The 22,531-nt window shown below is 42.3% G+C and overlaps 1 protein-coding gene across 1 annotated transcript in view; it reads left to right on the top strand.

Annotated features, from left to right (window-relative positions):
• The first annotated feature begins 10,738 nt into the window (after positions 1–10,738).
• The window catches only part of lamb4 (laminin, beta 4), a 26,776-nt gene continuing 14,983 nt past the window's right edge, over positions 10,739–22,531 (top strand). Inside the window, exons 1-15 of the mRNA XM_055941249.1 lie at positions 10,739–10,754; positions 16,018–16,175; positions 17,702–17,837; positions 18,193–18,266; positions 18,382–18,570; positions 18,704–18,767; positions 18,942–19,156; positions 19,300–19,420; positions 19,573–19,761; positions 19,993–20,148; positions 20,251–20,363; positions 20,520–20,599; positions 21,901–22,057; positions 22,200–22,331; positions 22,415–22,531. The exon at positions 22,415–22,531 is cut by the window's right edge and continues 69 nt beyond it. Coding sequence (XP_055797224.1) covers positions 10,739–10,754; positions 16,018–16,175; positions 17,702–17,837; positions 18,193–18,266; positions 18,382–18,570; positions 18,704–18,767; positions 18,942–19,156; positions 19,300–19,420; positions 19,573–19,761; positions 19,993–20,148; positions 20,251–20,363; positions 20,520–20,599; positions 21,901–22,057; positions 22,200–22,331; positions 22,415–22,531 — 1,917 coding nt within the window. The remainder of the gene's footprint in view (positions 10,755–16,017; positions 16,176–17,701; positions 17,838–18,192; positions 18,267–18,381; positions 18,571–18,703; positions 18,768–18,941; positions 19,157–19,299; positions 19,421–19,572; positions 19,762–19,992; positions 20,149–20,250; positions 20,364–20,519; positions 20,600–21,900; positions 22,058–22,199; positions 22,332–22,414) is intronic.

Below are 22,531 nucleotides of genomic sequence, written 5' to 3'. Positions count from 1 at the left end.
GTGTTCAAGGTACAATGTGTTCAACCTCCTTTCGTTACAGACCTTTAGTGCCCCCCTGTGGAACATCACGTCATTACATGGGGATCAACATTTGTTTTTGAGGGCTGCAAAGAAAAAACATGGATAATGTTAGAATAAAATCATGCCGAGGAAACCTATTGGTCAGAAACGGTTGTTCAGCGTTCTTGCATTTCATAAACACTATGTTTGGATAGATCCTCATTTCCAATGCTGTAATACAAATAGTTCCACCTGAGAATTTGTAAGTGTTGCTACACATTGAAAATGTGAAGAATTATGGCACCAAGGTGTGAGTTAGATGTGCCTCCTTCGGATTAATACAAATTTCAATCGGACCTTCACTTATATTAGTCCTGTCAGCACTTACCTCCTCCTTGGTCAACAAATCCAATGAAGAAATAAACATTCTACTAAAAGGGTATACTTCATAGCTCACAAGAAACCAACAACACACACCACAGATAATTTTCAACTGCATTAAAACTTTATAGAAACAGAATTCTTTGGAACAGGCTGATGATAAATTAACATTTGCCTTACTAGAATAACAAGTGGATTAATATTAATCTCTAGTTGATACTGAGGGACATATTCTATCATCACTCTAGCGTACTAGATACTCTGGGTACTCCCAAGGGGTTGGAGCAGTCCATCTTCAGGAAGAGAACACTCTTCGAGAAGCTACACACCCCAGGGATGAAAGTACTTTGACAGCTTGTGGCTTCTGTTGGATCTCATAGGAAAAGTCTGTTCCAACAGTACTTCTGAAAGTAGCTGCTGCTGCTGCTTATGCACAACAGCCTGGATCGGTGGGCGCTGAATCATTTCTGTCACCTGCCCTTTGTGGTTTGTGGTTGAAAGGGCAGTGGAGGTACTAGGATGGCAGGCAGGGCAGGCAGGGCAGACGCTGCCATGTTGTGGAAGTGGGATCGGCTGTTCTTTCTCCCTGGTGGCATTGGCTGTAGGACAATATCACTGGCACTCCGGACACTGAGGATGTTTGTCAGGCTGTTCTCAGAACTGTTCTGACTGGTCTCTTGTGTCCGAGTCCTGGACTTCCCTCTGTCTTTCATGGCTGTGAGAGTCACAGTGGAGGAGCAAACAACAACAAAAAGCATGTTTGAGAATAATAATAAATAAATTACATATTTTACAATAGAATTTGATCAAAGTTGTTATAATAAGCTAGTGTTTTTCCACTTTCAAAGGACATTCCAATTCCTGACAGAATGTTCATAAATTCATAAAAATGAAAGATTCACAGACTAAGGGCTACCTTCAATTTGGACATCCAGGTCATTTGCACACTTAGGATTTGACTATACAGTTTCAACAATATATTCTTGAAAACAGAAACACAAGACCACAATACCTAGTTTAAAAAAATACATTTTTTGTCACAAATCACAAAACATACGTTTTTTTTCTGACAGTTGTTGGTCAAATAAAGTTGTCATAAGATAAAAGTAATGTATTTCAGATTATTTCATTAAATTATAGGTCCTACCTCAGTTCAAGAAGAGCGTCAATAACCTGTCTATGGAATGTTTTATTTTAACAAAACATTGCTTCATTATGACATCATGTACATTATGACATAGCAGCCGTCCACATCATAAAAGTGATTCAAAACCACTTGAACTGGCATGAAATGTCAAATTAAATACAATAGGACTAATTCTACAATTGAATAAAAATAATAGTTTGACAGTAATTATTCAGTTTATTGGCTTTTATTTTCATTACAGTAGTGGTTTTGAATTGATTAAAATGAGAGTAGGCCTAGTGAGTTTAGTAGAACTCGATCGCTCACTGAACATCTGAGTGGAACGTTCGCGGCTGACGCCACACAGACGCCTTTGAAAAAAACTCACGATTTTAGTTTCATATTCAACTTATCAGTATATATGCACGGCAAATAAATTCTCACTACTCAAATAAATCTGAAAATCGCAATTATCTATTTATTATAGCATCCTCTTAGAATGAGAATCACTGTGGTGTCAATGTTTTTGATTATGTCAAACTAGGAACATAGCTACAGGTATTTTGACTTCTATACTATAATAGTAGTAGTTGTGTGTGTTTTCTTCAGTGTTGCCAACTCCTCAGTAATGAAAGTAGCTATTGGCTGTTCTAAACGTCGCTAAATGACGTCACCCCCAATTAGCATAATCTGCCATGCGCATGTAATTGTGATGGACGCTGTTGGAGATAACGCTGTGGGAAACAAAAAGTGAGTTTAAAACACCCTAAATATGTTTAGAACTACAAATGATCTTTCTTCTGTCGATTCTTGTTGTTTTTTTTATGTCACAATTCCAACCCTCCTCCTTTATCCGGGCTTGGGACCGGCAAAAGTGACCCAAAAGAGACACTGGCGGAGTTACTTAGTTTTTTATTTTATTTTTTATTGTATTTTTTTGTTTAGTTTTCTTCATTTGGTTTGGTTTTTAACCTTATGGTCCACTTAGGAGCCTACAACAAGTCACATTAAAACATGAACATTTTTAACCATCATTTTAAAAATATATTTTCGTATACAATCTACATTAACAATCTAAATGGACCAAAAAGAGACAATAGAAAAAACAGTCAATGGCAATGTGAGAAAATTATGGTAACTTGTCTGGCCCTAATTCAGGTTAATAGTTCCTCACTCCAGAAGCCCAGTGTGTTTTTTTTGTCTCATTCCATTTACTAAGATGGATGGCATGCCATTGCTGGTCAATCTTGTCTATCTCTGCAGGGGAGTAGTCAAGGAGGTTGGCTATTTTTTCTATTTCTCCAGGGCTTAACCTCCTCCCACTGGTCCAAAATGTGTGAAACCCCTTGTTTAATGGAGAGCCAACATGTGGCACACACCTTGGTTATCTGTAAAGGTTTCTCCCCACAGTTGATGGTCTCATACAGTGGGGCAAAAAAGTATTTAGTCAGCCACCAATTGTTCAAGTTCTCCCACTTAAAAAGATGAGAGAGGACTGAAATTGTCATCATAGGTACACTTCAACTATGACAGACAAAATGAGAAAAAAAAAATCCAGAAAATCACATTGTAGGATTTTTAATGAATTTATTTGCAAATTATGGTGGAAAATAAGTATTTGTGTCACACCCTGGCCTTAGTATTCTTAGTATTCTTTGTTTTCTTTATTATTTTAGTTAGGTCAGGGTGTGACATGGGGAATGTTTGTGTTTTGTCTCGTCTTGGGTGGTTATATGGTAAAGGGGGTGTTGGGTTTAGTGTATGGGGTTGTGTATAGTGAATGTGTCTAGGTATGTCTATGGTTGCCTGAGTGGTTCTCAATCAGACACGGCTGTCTTTCATTTGTCTCTGATTGGGAGCCATGTTTAAGGCAGCCATAGGCATTATGCGTTTGTGGGTATTTGTCTATGTAGCACGTTTGTAGCTTTTGTTATAGCACTTACGTTTGTAGCTTCACGGTCGTTTGTTGTTTTGTTATAAGTGTTCGTTTCGTGTTTCACTCGTCTCAAATAAAAGAGATGTATTTTTCACACGCTGCGCCTTGGTCCACTCATTATCCTCAAGACGATCGTGACAATTTGGTCACCTACAAACAAGCAAGATTTCTGGCTCTCACAGACCTGTAACTTCTTCTTTAAGAGGCTCCTCTGTCCTCCAGTCGAGGGTGGCTGTTGTCGATGTGTTCCTGGTTCAAGCCCAGGTAGGAGCGAGGAGAGGGACTACACTGTTACACTGGCAATACTAAAGTGCCTATAAGAACATCCAATAGTCAAAGGTATATGAAATACAAATGGTATGGAGAGAAATAGTCCTATAATTCCTATAATAACTACAACCTAAAACTTCTTACCTGGGAATATTGAAAACTCATGTTGAAACGAACCACCAGCTTTCATATGTTCTGAGCAATGAACTTAAACATTAGCTTTCTTACATGGCACTTATTGCACTTTTACTTTCTTCTCCAACACTTTGTTTTTGCATTATTTAAACCAAATTGAACATGTTTCATTATTTATTTGAGGCTAAATTGATTTTATTGATGTATTATATTAGGTTAAAATAAGTGTTCATTCAGTATTGTTGTAATTGTCATTACAAATAAATTAAAAGAAATGGCCGATTAATTGGTAGCGGCTTTTTTTTGGTCCTCCAATAATCGGTATTGGTATTGGCGTTGAAAAATCATAATCGGTCGACCTCTAATATATATATATATATACTGCTCAAAAAAATAAAGGGAACACTAAAATAACACATCCTAGATCTGAATGAATGAAATATTCTTATTAAATACTTTTTTCTTTACATAGTTGAATGTGCTGACAACAAAATCACACAAATTATCAATGGAAATCAAATTCATCAACCCATGGAGGTCTGGATTTGGAGTCACACTCAAAATTTAAGTGGAAAACCACACTACAGGCTGATCCAACTTTGATGTAATGTCCTTAAAACAAGTCAAAATGAGGCTCAGTAGTGTGTGTGGCCTCCACGTGCCTGTATGACCTTCCTACAACGCCTGGGCATGCTCCTGATGAGGTGATGGATGGTCTCCTGAGGGATCTCCTCCCAGACCTGGACTAAAGCATCCGCCAACTCCTGGACAGTCTGTGGTGCAACGTGGCGTTGGTGGATGGAGCGAGACATGATGTCCCAGATGTGCTCAATTGGATTCAGGTCTGGGGAACGGGCGGGCCAGTCCATAGCATCAATGCCTTCCTCTTGCAGGAACTGCTGACACACTCCAGCCACATGAGGTCTAGCATTGTCTTGCATTAGGAGGAACCCAGGGCCAACCGCACCAGCATATGGTCTCACAAGGGGTCTGAGGATCTCATCTCGGTACCCAATGGCAGTCAGGCTACCTCTGGCGAGCACATGGAGGGCTGTGCGGCCCCCCAAAGAAATGCCACCCCACACCATGACTGACCCACCGCCAAACCGGTCATGCTGGAGGATGTTGCAGGCAGCAGAACATTCTCCACGGCTGTGTCCAGACTCTGTCACGTCTGTCACGTGCTCAGTGTGAACCTGCTTTCATCTGTGAAGAGCACAGGGCGCCAGTGGCGAATTTGCCAATCTTGGTGTTCTCTGGCAAATTCCAAACGTCCTGCACGGTGTTGGGCTGTAAGCACAACCCCCACCTGTGGACGTCGGGCCCTCATACCACCCTCATGGAGTCTGTTTCTTTTTTTCTTTTTTTTAAAGTATTTTATTTTTGCATTTTCCAATTAACAACATTCAAGACAAACATGACAAGATATTAGACAACAATAGGACAAAGTGACAATAACAGATGAGCGTAACAAAGAAAAAATAAAACAAATTATAATTATATATACAGACATACAATAAAAAATAAAAATAATAATGAGACATTGGATCATAAGGTCACCTGCCGTAGGCTACATATTATACGTTACGTGTGAAACATTATATAAGGATAATCTAGAGGTTCATTCAATGTGATGTGGGGGGAGATTCTCCATATAGTCAATAAAAGGTTGCCAAATTCTGTAAAATGTATTTAACTTATTCCTCAAGCGGTAAGTAATTTTCTCCAGTGGGATACAACTATTAACTTCTGATAGCCACATTGCAACTGGCAGGGTGGAATCCAATTTCCATTTCAAGGCGATACATTTCTTGGCAATCGCTAACAATATTTCTGTTAGCTTTATAGTATGGCTTTGCCTAAGATTGGTGTTAGTAAAGTTGCCCAGTAGACAGACCTCCGGGTCTAGAGGGAATGCAACCCCATGAATTGAGGATATGGTATCGCATAACCCCTGCCAGAAACTGTGTAGTTTTGAACACTGCCAAGTGGAATGGAGGAATGTTCCTTCATCTGAGCCACATCTAAAACATAGGGAGGAGATATCAGGGTTGAACTTGTGCAGTCTAGATGGGGTGATATAAAGCTGATGGAGGAAATTAAACTGAATCAGTCTGTATCTGGAGTTCAATGTGGATGTAACACCATCCCTGCATAGGTCACTCCATAGACCCTCATCGAGATCAATACCCAGATCTTTTCCCCATCTAAGTCGGGGTTTATCTAGCCCAGGCAGTGTTAGTCCTGACATAAGAGCATCGTAAACACGGGAAATGGTCTTGAACAGTGGTTGGTCTGCGTGGCAGTTGTTCAATAGGTGACATCTTAGGTAGGTTCCATTGTCCCTTGAGAGACACCCTAATAAAGTTTCGTAGTTGTAGGTAGCTAAAGAAGTCCCTATTAGGCAAGTGGTATTTCTGTTTCAGCTGATCAAAAGACATAAGAACTCCCTCCTCGTAACAATGCTCCAGAAGAGTGATCCCCCTATCAGACCATGGTCTAAAGTTACTATTCTGGAAAAACAAAGGAATCAATCTATTGTTCCATAAAGGGGTTTTAGGGGAAAGGAATCCCCCTCGTCCGAACAGCTCATGTAGTTTGCCCCATGCCAGGACAGAATGTATGATTAAAGGGTTGTCTGTGATGGTTTTTATAGATTTTCTGTCCCATTTGTAAAACAATTCTGCCCCAGTGTCATCATTTACCTCAAGCTTTTCAATGTTCAACCATGAGGGAGAGGGACCCTTGTCAAACCTCTGAGCCAGAAACCTAGACTGTGCTGCCCAGTAGTACATTCTAAAGTTGGGGAGGTTTAAGCCCCCTTGACTGTAACCAAGGGTCAGTTTATCCAGGCCAACCCTAGGGGTTTTGCCGTGCCAGATAAACCGTCTGGTCAGCTTGTCGAGAGAGGAAAAGAATGCTGCGGGAACAGGGATAGGGAGAGATTGAAACATATATAGAAATCTGGGCAGGACATTCATTTTAATTACATTGATTCTACCCAGTAGAGTGAGAGGTAAGTCCATCCATTTACAAAGGTCACCCTCCACCTTTTGCAACAAATTGGCCAGATTGAGTTTATAGAGGTTGTTCAGGTTACCATCCACCATTATGCCCAAATATGTGAAGCCCATAGGCGACCATCTAAAAGGAAACTTGTGCTTGATGGTATGGTGGTCAAAGACAGACAACGGTAAGATTTCGCTTTTATCTAAATTTACCTTATATCCAGAGAAAGAACTATAACACTGTAGTAGGATCTGCAAGTGAGAGAGGGAGTGTTCTGGGTTTGTTAGAAATAAGATAAGGTCGTCCGCAAAGAGTGATAATTTATGGGTATGGGGGACCACCTCAAAGCCATGTATGTCAGGGCACGTTCTAATAGCCTCAGCCAACGGTTCGATGGCGAGGGCAAAGAGGTGGGGGCTAATTGGGCAACCTTGTCTGTTCCCCCTATAGAGAGGGAAAGAGGAGGAAGTAATCCCGTTGGTAGCAATCCTAGCTTTAGGAGATTTGTAGAGTGATTTTATCAAATTTACAAACCCGGTACCTAAACCAAACTTTTCCAAGACGCGAAAGAGGTATGGCCATTCAACCCTATCAAAGGCCTTTTCAGCGTCGAGGGAGACTGCGACACTAGGTATTTTGTTTTTGTTAGCAAGGTGAATTATATCAAAGAACCTTCTGAGATTGTTGGAGGACAATCTATTAATTATGAAGCCAGTCTGGTCTGGGTTGACCAACAGGGGAAGACATAACTCCAGTCTCTTAGATAGCATCCTGGTGACCAGTTTACAATCTGTGTTGAGGAGAGAGATTGGTCTATATGAGGCGCACTTCAGTGGATTTTTCCCTTTCTTGTGGATTACAGTAATCACTGCTTGAGAGAAAGACTCTGGAAAGCAGTTGTCTTCCCTGGCTTTTTTAAGTACCTCCATAAGGTAGGGGACCAACAGCTCCCTAAATTCTTTATAGAACTCTGGAGGGAAGCCATCCTCCCCAGGAGATTTATTAGAAGGTAAGGATTTAATGGCCTCCAACAATTCAGGAACTGAGAAGTGTTCACTCAGGCGCTCGCTGTCTTCCCCTGACAGGCATGGGAGGTTGAGAGAGGAGAGAAAGGAGTCGATCTCTGATAGATCATCGCTTGATTGGGAAGTGTAGAGGTCTTCATAGTATTTCTTAAAAGTATTATTAATTTCAGTAGGGTCGAAAGATATCTCATTAGTGAGAGTTTCTATAGCATTAATTGTCCTCTTACTTTCCTCTGCTTTCAGTTGCCATGCCAATACTTTGTGTGCTTTCTCTCCAAGCTCGTAATAACGCTGTTTTGATTTAGTGATGGCCCTCTCAGCTTGATATGTGTTCAGAATATTATATTTCAGTTTTTTATTTACCAAAAGCCTGTATAGATCTTTAGTTGGGCCTCTTTGGTAGGTTTTCTCTAGCTCTGAGATTTCAGATTCAAGGGCACTCATTTCCGCACAGTGTTTTCTCTTCAGCCCTTTAGTATAGGAAATGATCTGTCCCCCCAGATAGGCATTCAATGTGTCCCAAAGAAGGAAACTGTCAGGAGCAGAGGGTTTGTTTGTCAAAGTGAAAATATTGATCTGCTCTTTGATGAATGCACAAAATTCAGGTTGCTTTAGGAGTGTAGAATTTAGTCTCCATCTATATGCTCCATTTACCTTGGTAGGAATGGAGATTGATAATACCAGGGGAGAATGGTCACTAAGCAATCTGGGGAGATACTCGACATCTAACACTCTATGAAACAGTTGTGTCGACAGTAAAAAGTTATCTATGCGTGTGTGTGTCTTGTGTGGGTGTGAATAAAAAGAGTAGTCCCTATCCTGTGGGTGCAACTGTCTCCAGATGTCTAGTAAATTGAGATCTTTCATGAATGACATGGTGAGCTTGCTGGCTTTGGTAAGAAGTGAGGGTTTATCAGAGGACCTATCAAGAACTGTATCTAAACAAAAATTAAAATCTCCTCCAACCAGTAACCATCCTGGTGGTGCTTGAGCGACCTGAAGAAAGACATTCTGAATAAACATATGGTCATCGAAGTTAGGAGCATAAATATTCAATAGGGTCCAAGACTCTGAAAACATATTCCCCTGCACCAAAACAAACCTGCCAGAGGGATCAGAGATGGTGTTGCTAACGCAGAAGGGGATGTGTCTACTTATCAAAATTGCAGTTCCTCTTGCTTTGGAGTTAAAAGAGGACGCAAAAACTTGTCCTACCCATTCCCTCTTCAATTTCTTGTGTTCACTGGCTGTAAGATGTTTTTCTTGTAAAAACACGATGTCAGCCTTTAATTTCTTAAGGTATGTATAGACTCGCTTCCTTTTAATCGGGCTGTTAAGACCTTTTACGTTGAATGTGACATATTTTAGTGGATTAAGCATAGTAGGGTTTCAAATATGTAACTGAATGGAAATCTATCATATGTAGATAGTTAGGAAATGTTTCCACATTGGTTTGAACACAGAAGTGACCTATGTGTCTTTAGGAAGGAAACAATAAACATAGAAAAAAGGGGGAAAAAATAAAGAATCCCACCCACCCCAATTGTTAGGCTAAAACCACAATCCCAACAATCAAACATGAATACACTTGTAGAGATACGTTGCTGCTCGCTTTCCATCTTGCTCTTACTAGCTAAACCTTGGCGTAAACTAAAACCTGCGAGCTCTCTAAATTGAAAACAAACGTTGTGAATAGACATTTATGGCTGAATATTTACTGCCCACGGTTACGGTAAGGGCTGCTTGAGTCTCTTTTCGAAAGATTAACATAAATGAGGGGGAAAGCAGTGGGCCTAAACCCACTTATTTGCTTCGCCCAGTGATATGTACTAAACCAAAATATACTCTCCTGTAAATGTAATAGAACTCACCCCGGAAAGATACGGTTAGTTGAAAATGTACAAACCAATTATAGCGACCAGGAGGATATCAGCGGTTCAGTCCGGAAAAGAGAAAACAAACAAACTGCATCTTATCCCCCAAAGAGACCGTTCTGGCTCAGACGTTGCTCAGTTCTTTGAGAAAAGTGTACACTTCTCCCGGCGTGTTGAAGAGATGGCTTCGACCGTTGTACTGAACTTTCATCCGCGCAGGGTGGATGAGGTAGCCGATGATGTTCTTCTCCTTCAGTGCCTTGGCGGCAGGTCTGAACTGCTTGCGACGTCTTGCGAGATCCGCGCTCATATCCGGGAAAAGGCTGACCCTTTGGCTCTTGCGAGTTGCAGTACCTTATCTCTGTCTTGGAAACGGAGGAACCTGACCAGGACGGCCCGTGGGGGCTCATCTGGCCGGGGTTTCGGCGCTGATGTTCTGTGGGCGCGTTCGATTTCCAGTGGCTTGGTGAAGTTGATTGTGCCTAGGACATCCGGGATCCATTGAGTGAAGAAACGGACCGGGTCACGGCCCTCGCTGTCCTCTTTCAATCCCACCACACGGATATTACTACGTCTGCTCTGGTTCTCCATCTGATCTACCTTGTTTTTGAGGTAGGCATTGTCCTTTTGCAGTTGTATCAAGACCTGGTCATGTCGAGCGATGGTGTCTTCAACTGTGCTAATGCGCAACTCTGCCTCAGTCGTTCTCAAAAGGAGATCATTCATGGAGGATTTCAGGTCATCAATGGAAGAATGGAGTTCGGCCGTTCTCTTATCGATTTTCATAGAAAGACCTTTGTTACCATCCTGAATTTCCCGGAGGAGAGTAGCCAGCATGTCGGCAGGCTCGCAAGAGGCCGAGAGCAACAGTCTGGAACTGTCGTTTGAGTTATGAGGGCTAATGCTAATCTTGCTAGCGTTATCGTTATCTTGGGAGTCAACGGCGTTTTGGTCGTCCTTCTTGCCTCTCTTTCGGCGGTCCATGGCTATTTGGGAAGGTAAGTACTTGACAATTTATCAGCCGATGTTAGAATATTGTTTCAACGTTGTTATTTAGGTAATAATAGAATAACTTTGAAGAGCCCGGTTTGTCAACGTCTGCTCAGCTCCGCGGCATCACGTGCTCCATGGAGTCTGTTTCTGACCGTTTGAGCAGACACATGCACATTTGTGGCCTGCTGGAGGTCATTTTGCAGGGCTCTGGCAGTGCTCCTCCTTGCACAAAGGCGGAGGTAGCGGTCCTGCTGCTGGGTTGTTGCCCTCCTACGGCCTCCTCCACGTCTCCTGATGTACTGGCCTGTCTCCTGGTAGCGCATCCATGCTCTGGACACTACGCTGACACAGCAAACCTTCTTGCCACAGCTCGCATTGATGTGCCATCCTGGATAAGCTGCACTACCTGAGCCCCTTGTGTGGGTTGTAGACTCCGTCTCATGCTACCACTAGAGTGAAAGCACCGCCAGCATTCAAAAGTGACCAAAACATCAGCCAGGAAGCATAGGAACTGAGAAGTGGTCTGTGGTCACCACCTGCAGAACCACTCCTTTATTGGGGGTGTCTTGCTAATTGCCTATAATTTCCACCTGTTGTCTATTCCATTTGCACAACAGCATGTGAAATGTATTGTCAATCAGTGTTGCTTCCTAAGTGGACAGTTTGATTTCACAGAAGTGTGATTGACTTGGAGTTACATTGTGTTGTTTAAGTGTTCCCTTTATTTTTTGGAGCAGTGTATATAAAAAGGAAATCAAATTACAATGTTATTAAAACCAGTAAGAAGGCTCTAAATCTATATATCAAATCCACTTCTGGAGATGCGATCAGTTTCTGATTGAATAACCTCCTAGGTTTTATTTCCTTCATTACCTGTGATTGACAACTATGTGTGTTCTATTTCTTTGATACAGCTGTATCAGTATTTGGAGATAATGTATTAGTAGAGACTATTTGATGTTGGTTTAATCCCCTTCCTCATACTGTATGGCATCCAGGCAAGGGGTGCACTCAGACACTATTCCATGCGTTCTAATTCATTGCTTTATGAATTGTATCCACTCCACTGCACAGGATATGGTGAGCATAAAGAAGATACCTGTAACGCTCGTTGTGGGTGGAAGAAGAGGAGAACCAATGCGCAGCGTGGTAAGTGTCCATAATGTTTTAATAAGAAACTGAACACTGAACAAAAACAATAAAACGACAAAACAAACAGTCCTGTAAGGTGAAACATCAAACAGAAAATATAATCACCCACAACACACAATGACAAACAGGCTACCTAAATATGGCTCCCAATCAGAGACAACGACTGACACCTGCCTCTGATTGAGAACCATACTAGGCCAAACACATAGAAATAGAATAATAGAACAAAACATAGAAAAAACAACATAGAATGCACCACCCCAACTCACGCCCTGACCAAACTAAAATAAAGACATAACAAAGGAACTAAGGTCAGAACGTGACAATACCACTGGTGTCTTCTATGTTTTTGTTAGAGTAAACACCTGTCTCATGCTGTACTACATCCAGGGAAGGTGAGCATACCTCAGTAACTCATACTGTACTACATCCAGGGAAGGTGAGCATACCTCAGTAACTCGTACTGTACTATATCCAAGGAAGGTGAGCATACCTCAGTAACTCATACTGTACTACATCCAGGGAAGGTGAGCATACCTCAGTAACTCGTACTGTACTATATCCAAGGAAGGTGAGCATACCTCATTAACTCGTACTGTACTACATCCAGGGAAGGTGAGCATTCCTCAGTAACTCATACTGTACTACATCCAGGGAAGGTAAGCATTCCTCAGTAACTCATACTGTACTACATCCAGGGAAGGTGAGCATACTTCAGTAACTCATACTGTACTACATCCAGGGAAGGTGAGCATACCTCGGTAACTCATACTGGACTACATCCAGGGAAGGTGAGCATACCTCAGTAACTGTGTGCACTCTGTGTTCCATGTCTTTGTCCAGGTAAATCCCTCCCTCTTGCTGTACTGTACCTCAGCTATAACTCAGAGAGGGATGTGTCAGCTTTGAATGAAACCTAATCCTTCTTCTCCTTCACTTTTACCCCCGGGGGCCTTCGTTTGGCCTGCTCTCTCTCTCTCTCTGTATGGTGCTCAGGTGTGCTCTTACATGCTGAGACTCCATATCATTACCGCCCTAATCACAGTCAGGGTCTGGAGCAGGTAAGCGCTGATTCTGGAAGCATACAGGGAAGACTGCTCATACTGTAAGTACTACTACTGTCTGCGTTATGATATGAGAAAGCTACTGTAACGCTGCACCGATCTTATGATACGGCCTGTAATAAGCTTTGAATGGGACATGCGTTTTGTTCTTGAATCATCCCTTTTTTTATAAGATACTCTATTGGGAAATTGGCTTGAGGCAAATCTGGTGCAGTAGATCACTTATCAAATATAGGTATCACATAGATCTCAAATATAATATCTCATACTATTTTCCCCTGAGTAGTTGGCAGTCATTTGGTTTGAAGTCATTTTAGTGTGATGTATTTGAGATGAGACGTCTTGTTTCACTGCCTCTTTGAGGACTTTTGTGGGATCTTCATTCGATTCCGCAGCACACTGTTGGAGAAGATCTTTGCTGCTGTACAGAGGTATGGAAAACCATATTCTGTTTTCATGCAATTAGTGATAACACAATGCCAAGGAAATATGTACACACTTTGTTCTACAGTATACTGTCCATTAAAACCTACATTATTGCCAACAATCTTTTATATATGATGTTAAATGACTGTTTGATGTGCATTCCGGCAATGTCAGCTACATTATGTTGGTTAGCTGGCTTTACGTTAAATTCTAGCGACTGTTTTTCACCTGAGATTTGAGTTACTGTATGGATTGGTTCCATAATGCAAGTCGAAGCATAGCCTAAGAGTAAATCCGCATACTATCTCTTGAGGCCCATACATTCCCATTGAGGTTCATTCCTCCCTTGAGGGTTCACTTTTGCAGGGAACAGTGATATACGGCATTGTACATTCCAATGTAGTCCCTTGGGCGTATTATTTTGCTGCCATGCATTGACGTCTCCCATTGTGCATTGGCTACATGACCCACGATGTGAGAAAAGTAGCCCATACAATTAGGGAGACGGTCAAATCAGTCACACCACCAGCGGCATTGCAGCTTAGCTAATATCACATCACCAGAATGATCGGAATATTTACTGATGAAGCAAATGACGTCTGTGGTATGTGTCAACTTTACTGTTGCAGCCACTTTGTGTTTACAATACATTGCCTAAAGATGTGGTAGTTTAGGATTTTAATTTGATCACTCTTTTGGTGTTGAGAATTTTCCTGCGCTGCAGCAAATGCAGATGATTTACATAAATTCACTGAAGACCCACACTAACACATATTGACAGCATTGCACGTTTCATGTAGCCTACTTCAGGCCTAACCACCGATCAAGTAACATTATGGACTAAACGTTCAAATCCTATTGCTGCAGGATTATTTGTGCTGTGACAATATACAGGTAACTGCCAAAATAAAGGAAACACCAACATAAAGTGTCTTAATAGGGGGTTGGACACCACGAGCCAGAACAGCTTCAATGCACCTTGGCATCGATTCTACAAATGTCCGGAACACTATTAGAGGGATGTGACACCATTCATCCATTCCATCATTTGGTGTCTCTCATACTGTAGGTGTTCAATTGAGTTGAGATCTGGAGACAGAAATGGCCATGGCATGTGGTTTACATCATTTTCATGCTCATCAAACCATTCAGTGACCACTCGTGTCCTGTGGATGGGGGCGTTGTCATCCTATGGGGCCATAGTCATGATAGCCAAAATAATGGCCTGCCCAGCATGTCTGGACCTATTTATCAGCATGTTGGTGAAACCTTGATGTATCTGTGATAACGTGAATACCCTCACCTACTTGTACTGGTCGAAAGGTCCTGAACATCAACTCTCCACTCTACGTCTCTGTTTGTTTGAACTCTGTTCAATGCATTTTGACAGACCCTCTCCCTCCCTTCTCCTTGACAGTGATAACCACTTTGGCCTGGTTCACTGGACCCTTATTCATTCTCGGACTAAAAAGCACCCCCATTTAGAGCATCTCTATTGAGTCTTGCTTCTTTGTCAGGGAATAGGCTTAATCTGGGTCCAGTGAACTGAAAACATGGCGACTGTCTTCAAAATCAAATCAAAGTTTATTGGAAATGCTTATGTTTCTAGCTCCAACAGTGCAGTGATATCTAGGAAATATATTGTGTTTTCACACTCTGGGTTGTTTTCTACCGCTCAGTAGGTCTGGCAGCCGACGACCTGCAGGATGGTTTCTCTGTTCCTGCTCGTGTGTAAGTCGCATGCACCTTCCTTTGGCACTATTAGAATTGATGAGTGGCAAATCACATGTAGCAGAAAAAGGAAAAAACAGATCCTCACAGCTATTTGTTTCAACAGGGGCGGGATTAAATTGTCTTGTTTTTGGCAGGAAGAATCTCTTTGCCATTATAGTCCATGAGTCTTCTTTTCCACAGGCGTGTGATCACTTGCTGCACACTGATGGAGAATATTTCCACTTGCTGGCACTTGCTTTCTCTAGCGGGAGACATTTTTATTTGCATATTTTCCCTAATATTCAAAATGGTGGATATCATTTCCGTCATGTATGGACAACTTTACTATTGTCAAGTAGAAATTTTGAGTGTTATAAAAAGTGACTTATGGTCATCTCATAAGTTGTATTCGTTTTTTTTGTTCATTTTTATTTCTGTTTAATAAAATACTTATTTTCGTAAAGGCCCCATCAAAGACTGCATGTCTTTTAAAACAACTTGTAATTGACTTAAAATGTTTACTTAGAAAATTAAATGAGGAACAACGTCTGGCTTGTGTATGATTACAGTGTCTGGATATAATCAAAAGCACACTAGTCTTTAATAATGACCTGTAATGTTTACATAATGACAGCTTACACATACTGTAATTATAGTCAATGCGTCTATCCTTTTGTCTGGTTCACTATGCTGTTCATTTGTGAGCATAGGGTTTAAACCCTTCCAAAACAAATAGTATAATAGCACAATACTCATAATATTATCTCCCATAATCTAGCTATTATAGTGCTGCCTTGACATCATATTTTGAAATTCAGAATCCTGTATTACATTTAGTGTTAATCTATAAATTAACACTAAACAGGTTAAAGCCAAAGAAAAGGATAAGAACATTTCAGTTTCTCTGTTCCAGTGCTGGTGCCTGGGGCCCTCCTCCAAGAAGACTGTGATGTCAACTCTTGCCACCCCCAGCTGGGGGACCTGATGGTGGGCCGCGCTGCCCAGCTCTCAGCCTCCTCCACCTGTGGACGGAACGGGCCCCAGAACTACTGCATCCTCGGATACCTGGAGGTCAGGACTTAAACCTTGATAGGGCGGCTCTGCGGTGCGCCGTTCCTAAATACAAACTAGAGACGTGGTGTTGAAGGCAGTGTTGTCTGCATATGTTTACCTGTCTCTGTACACAGTACTAATGTCATAACAGACATGTTCCACAAACGCAGACCGACAGATTGACAAATGCGTGCAGGTACTATAGCTGTGATCCCACGCAAAAAGACATCAGGCTTGCCAGTACCAGGGTTGAGGAGTAACTGATTACATGTAACCTGATTACAAAAAACTGTAACGTTCATCAGTGAATTTACCAGCAAAAAATACTGTAATCAGATTACAGATACTTTAGAAAACTAGATGATTACTTATTTGATTACTTTTAAATTCAAAAAGGATGTTTGCGAGAAAAAATAAATACATTGACGCCTTAGTTTTCACAATGAAATTTAGCTCAGCATTGAAAAAGTTTTCAAGTTTAAGTTTATTTCACCTGAGCGAGTCTGACCACAAGTCAGCGACCGCTATGATGACACACCAAATGCGTTTGATGGATCCTTTTTGTCTTCTAACGCCTCTTAAGGGAAAAATAATCCAAAAGTAACTATCACATTTTGAAAAAACGTGGTAACTAGTAACTGTAACTGATTACATTTAGAAAGTAACCTACCCAAACCTGGTCAGTATTATCGACAGACTTTCAACAGGTTTTAAGCCAGACGTTGAAGGTTAGAATAGTATATAAAGTGTTGTTTTAGAACAACTCTCTCCATTTGATTGACAGCTCTGTGGCTCGCCCTTAAAATGCCTCATACTGCAGACGTGTCTTGATCCGCTACATTTATAGGTCATTACCTGTCTTTTCCCTGAACATGCTCTGGGACTAATTTTTCTGCTCTCGCTATGATGATTGTGTGTATAGTCCTCTTGCTTCCGCTTCACTCCCCTTCACTTTTCTGTCTTTTTCACTCTCTGCCTTTCTCCCTCACCTTCTGTCTCTCCTTCTTCTACTTATCCCTTTCTCTCTCGCAGCTCTTCCCCCTGTTCTCCCTTGACAGGTGATAGGTATGTGGGGTGTGTTCCTCTTTTGCATGTAATTTTCTAGTTCATTTTGGTTCTTTTATTTGATTCAATTTCTTATTAGTTAGTCAGAACAGATGCATGACAAATGTTGGTCTCTAACTACCGATTGATAGTTGTGAATAACAGTAGAGGAGGCCAGTCATACCTTGTCTGACTGAGTTGATTTAATGGGATTATTCCAGTGTTTGCGAATGCTTGTCCTCACACGCCTACCATCTTCATGGAAGTTCCATACACTTTTGTGTGATTTGTGGTCTTATGTCTTTATAAGATCCGTTTGTTCGTAAAATACTGCCTCCTTTTTTTGGGGGGGGGGGGTTAAGAACTAATTGTAGAACAAAACTTTAACTTAATCGCTCACTCAGTTATTGGAGTTGTTGCCATGAGAAACCAATTAGATGTGTAAAACCACTCTTATTTTGAGTGACAAAATGGAAAATGTCCCTTTTTGTCTCTCTCAGGATGGGCAGAAGTGTTTCAAATGTGACTCCAGGCAGCCCTACAACCTCTACAACAACCAAAACAGCCACCAGATTGAGAATGTCATCACCACCTTTGGCCCTGAGCGCAAGATGAAGTGGTGGCAGTCTGAGAACGGTGGGTCTCACTCCAGATGTTGTTTGTATGATAGCCAGACCTGGGTCAAAAACATAATGTTACTTACGTGAAAGTATTTGAGGTGAGCTATAGCCTGAGTACTGACAGGGCTAACCAAATCACTTGAAAGTATTTGACGCATGTATTTAAACCAAGCCTGATCATATCAAGAGGTGAGCAAGAATGTTCCAGCACCTTAAGAATGGCTCGGCTAGAGCTTACTATACAATGACAGCTATGGAAAATCCCTTTTAGGGACTTTTGGACTACACCTGATACAAAAGACCTTGGCCTTGGCACCAGTAAATGTATTCTTACAACATTCATTGATACCACTATTCATCCATAACTGTAGGGGCTCATCAAGTCAGTATCCGGCTGGATCTGGAGACTCTTTTCCAGTTCAGTCATCTCGTCCTCACTTTCAAGGTATCTAACACCCCTTGTCTAAGACCTCTCACAGCCAAACCATAACACAGTGTTCTTAACCATTTTCGCTCTGGCTGCCACTTTCTGCTAATATTTCCTTTTGTTGACCTTGAAGAGTTTCCGTCCTGCCGCCATGCTGGTGGAGAGGTCCAAAGACTACGGGTACAGTTGGAAGGTGTTCCGCTACTTTGCCGAGGACTGTGCCTCCCACTTCCCTGGGGTCTCACAAGGGCCGGCTGGCAGCACCGATGACGTCGTCTGTGACAGCAGATACTCCGCCTCAGAGCCGTCTACTGACGGAGAGGTGAGATACACAAACACACACGCATTTGCATTTTGGTCATTTAGCAGACACTTATTTAGAGTGACTTACACACACACACACATGTAAAACGCAATAACCAAACTTATGGCACATATCTATGATTCCATTACAGGTGGTGTTGAAGGCTCTAGATCCAAGCTTTGACATAGAGAACCCATATGCTCCTCATATTCAAGGTTAGACACTGCTCCTATACTTTTCATTGCATTATTACCATCAGTGGAACAATGTAGAATTATACGTATATATATATATATATATATATATATATATATATATATATATATATTTATTTATTTAAAAAAAATAACATACACACTTTCACCCATTTGAAATGTTCTCCCCTTCAGAGCAGATCACCTTGACCAACCTGCGGGTCAACTTCACCCATCTGTTCACCCTGGGTGACACCCTACTGGGGCGGAAGAAGAGGAACCCTCAGGAGAAGTACTACTATGCCCTGTACGAAATGGTGGTGCGCGGCAGCTGCTTCTGCAATGGCCATGCCAGCATGTGCATGCCGGTGGATGGCACCCGGGGTGACGTTTTAAATGAGCCTGGCATGGTGAGAATGGCTCAGAAAGGGAATGTAGCAGTTGTACTGTATCCATAATGGCCACATTGAATCCTGAACAGGTTTTTTCTTCTTCTTTTTGGGGTTCTTCGAGGATTGTTTACCGCCGTATATCTCTGATCTTGTTCTCTTAGATTCACGGGCGCTGTGTATGCCAACATAACACTGTGGGCACAAACTGTGAGAGATGCCAGGACTTTTACAACGATGTCCCCTGGAAGCCGGCCGGCCAAACTGACCCACATGTCTGCAGAAGTAATGCACTTTAATGGGCTATTTACTATTTGACTGGTGTTTATGCATGAACTGACTGGAATTCAAATCCGAGATGCTTATGTGGAAAATAGTATAATTGGGAGTGTACTACATTGTATAAGTATTAAATTGGTGTTTGTTTCTTCACTTAGGGTGTAACTGTCACGGTCATTCGGAGACGTGTCACTTCGACATAGACCAGTACCAGGCCAGTGGGAGGGTCAGTGGGGGGGTGTGTGACGGCTGCCGACACGACCGCATGGGTCCCCAGTGTGAACGCTGCCGACCCTATCTCTATCAGGACCCCCAGCTCTCCATGGAAGACCCTCGGGGCTGTATCCGTAAGTCAGCTTCTAGCAGGTTCAGATCTAGATTGGGATTTTGGTCTTGGCAAATAATCTGCCAATGATTTATATGAAGTTGTCCCTGTAAGTCTTGTACTACTCCCATGAAGTGCAGTCAATAGACGCTTGCATTGATGTCATCCTATATGAAGCTGTGCATCGATGACGTCATTCAATCTCTCTCCATCCTGTTCTAACGGTGGATCTCATTGGCTCCCTCTGCTCCAGCGTGTGACTGTGACCTGACGGGGTCCCTGGATAATGGCCTGTGTGACCCTGTGTCGGGCCGCTGCATGTGTAAGGAGAACGTGGCGGGGGACAGGTGTGATCGCTGTAAATTTGGCTTCTACGGGTTCAGCCAGGAGGACCCCACTGGCTGCCAGAGTAAGAATCTTTACCAAGAGCCAGATCTGCTTGACTCATTCTATACCTATGCTGGCCTCCCTGTGGTGCATCCCCTCTCTCTGATTGGTCCTCTGTGTTTAGGGTGCAGGTGTAACTTCCTGGGTAGTGTCCTGACCCCCTACCCATGTGACCAGGTGACAGGCCAGTGTGTATGTCAACGCCTCGCCATGGGACCCCTGTGTGACCAATGTCTGGTAGGACCATGTGTCCATGACAACCAGTGTTGTAGCGATGGAGTTGATTCTTTCTGCCACATTTAGTGTGATTTAGCTCTTACCATAAACTGCCACCAACGACCTGATTGATCTCTCACTATATCTCGCTCTTGCTGTCTCGCTCTCTCTCTCTAGCCAGGCTACTGGGGTCTGGGGAACACTGTACACACCTGCTCACCTTGTGACTGTGACCATGGAGGAGCCTACAGCAGCACGTGTGTAAAACATCATTGTACAGTACATAATGACTTCTTAAAGTTGCTGTCCAGTGAAAATCTCACGATTTCACTCATATTTTAATTCATTATAGGTCATATTTCATAGAAATCTGGACAGTTACTTTATTTTTATATATGTACACTACCGTTCAAAAGTTTGGGGTCACTTAGAAATGGGCTTGTTCTTGAAAGAAAAGCAAATTTTTTGTCCATTAAAATTACATCAAATTTATCAGAAATACAGTGTAGACATTGTTAATGTTGTAAATGACTATTGTAGCTGGAAAGGGCAGATTTTTTATGGAATATCTACATAGGTGTACAGAGACCCATTATCAGCAACCATCACTCCTGTGGCACTTTCCAGCTACAATAGTCATGGCACTTTGTGTTAGCTGATCCAAGTATATAATTTTAAAAGGCTAATTGATCATTAGAAAACCCTTTTGCAATTATGTTAGCACAGCTGAAAACTGTTTTTCTGATTAAAGAAGCAATAAAACTGGCTTTCTTAAGACTAGTTGAGTATCTGGAGTGTCAGCATTTGTGGGTTCGATTACAGGCTGAAAATGGCCAGAAACAAAGAACATTCTTCTGAAACGATTCCGTCTATTCTTGTTCTGAGAAATGAAGGCTATTCCATGCGAGAAATTGCCAAGAAACTGAAGATCTCGTACAACGCTGTGTACTACTCCCTTCACAGAACAGTGCAATCTGGCTCTAACCAGAATAGAAAGAGGAGTGGGAGGCCCCGGTGCACAACTGAGCAAGAGGACAAGTACATTAGTGTCTAGTTTGAGAAACAGATGCCTCACAAGTCCTCAACTGGCAGCTTCATTAAATAGTACCCGCAAAACACCAGTCTCAATGTCAACGGTGAAGAGGCGACTCCGGGATGCTGGCCTTCAAAAACAAGGACATTTATAAGTGACCCCAAACGGTAGAGTATATATTTTTAAGTCTTGGACAGAGATGAAAGATGGAGAAGAGTGTGCTGAATAGCAGTGGGCCAGATTTGAACCCATGCTGCAGCAGTACATGTGCGCTGGAAACAGCTGCCTAGACTACTAGGCCAAACTAGACCTTTACTTTACCACTAAACTGACATAACACCTGGGGTTTATTCAGTGAGGTGAAACACTCATCATCAATCCCATCTGTCCTACTCAATACATTGCTATGTAAACATTCTGAACGTTTCACCTCTGAAACAGAATACACCCCAGGCTAAGCATGTTCTGTCTTGCTCCCTTGTCCAACCTTGTTTGGCTGTATCTCCCTGTCTGTTATGTCCACAGGTGCTCTTCATTGGACGGCCAGTGTCAGTGCCTGCCAAACATGGTGGGTCGGAGCTGTGGGGATCCTGCCCCTGGACATTTCCTGGCTGCTCTAGACTACTACCTGTACGAGGCAGAGAACGCTGCCCCACTGGAGGGAAAAAACTCCTCCTCTCTGGTGAGGCCTGAGTATGACATTTGACCTCCAGCATTGTGGCAAATGGCTGTGGATGGAATGCTTCAGTGTCACACTTTTGATATTGGATTTTGGCAGCAATTCAAAAACCCTAAGTTGATGTCTGTGTGTGTTCCTCCTCCAGGTGAAACCCACAGACCTGCCTGAGTGTGAGGAATACTACAGACAGCAGGGCTATGACATCAAATATCAAAATGGCCGCTTGGTCCTGACCAGGAGAAGCAAAAGACAAGCCAGGAGGAGAAGACAGGGACAGGTACTAGCAATGGCTCAACACCTTACTTACACAGTACTGGTGTGGTACTAATTAGTAACTCACACTGGGTTTCTTTCCATCAGAGGTCCATTCCCCTGGACCCGGGCTCAGCACTCCAGATTGTGCCCCGGGAGAGGACACCAGATGTACCAATCACTTGGACCGGTCCAGGATTCGTGCGGGTCCTGGATGGTGCTGGG

Source organism: Salvelinus fontinalis, chromosome 12 (assembly GCF_029448725.1).
Source record: "Salvelinus fontinalis isolate EN_2023a chromosome 12, ASM2944872v1, whole genome shotgun sequence".
Classification (NCBI taxonomy): domain Eukaryota; kingdom Metazoa; phylum Chordata; class Actinopteri; order Salmoniformes; family Salmonidae; genus Salvelinus; species Salvelinus fontinalis.
The sequence above is the reverse complement of the archived record's forward strand: the minus strand, read 5'-3'. Positions and strand labels throughout refer to the sequence as shown.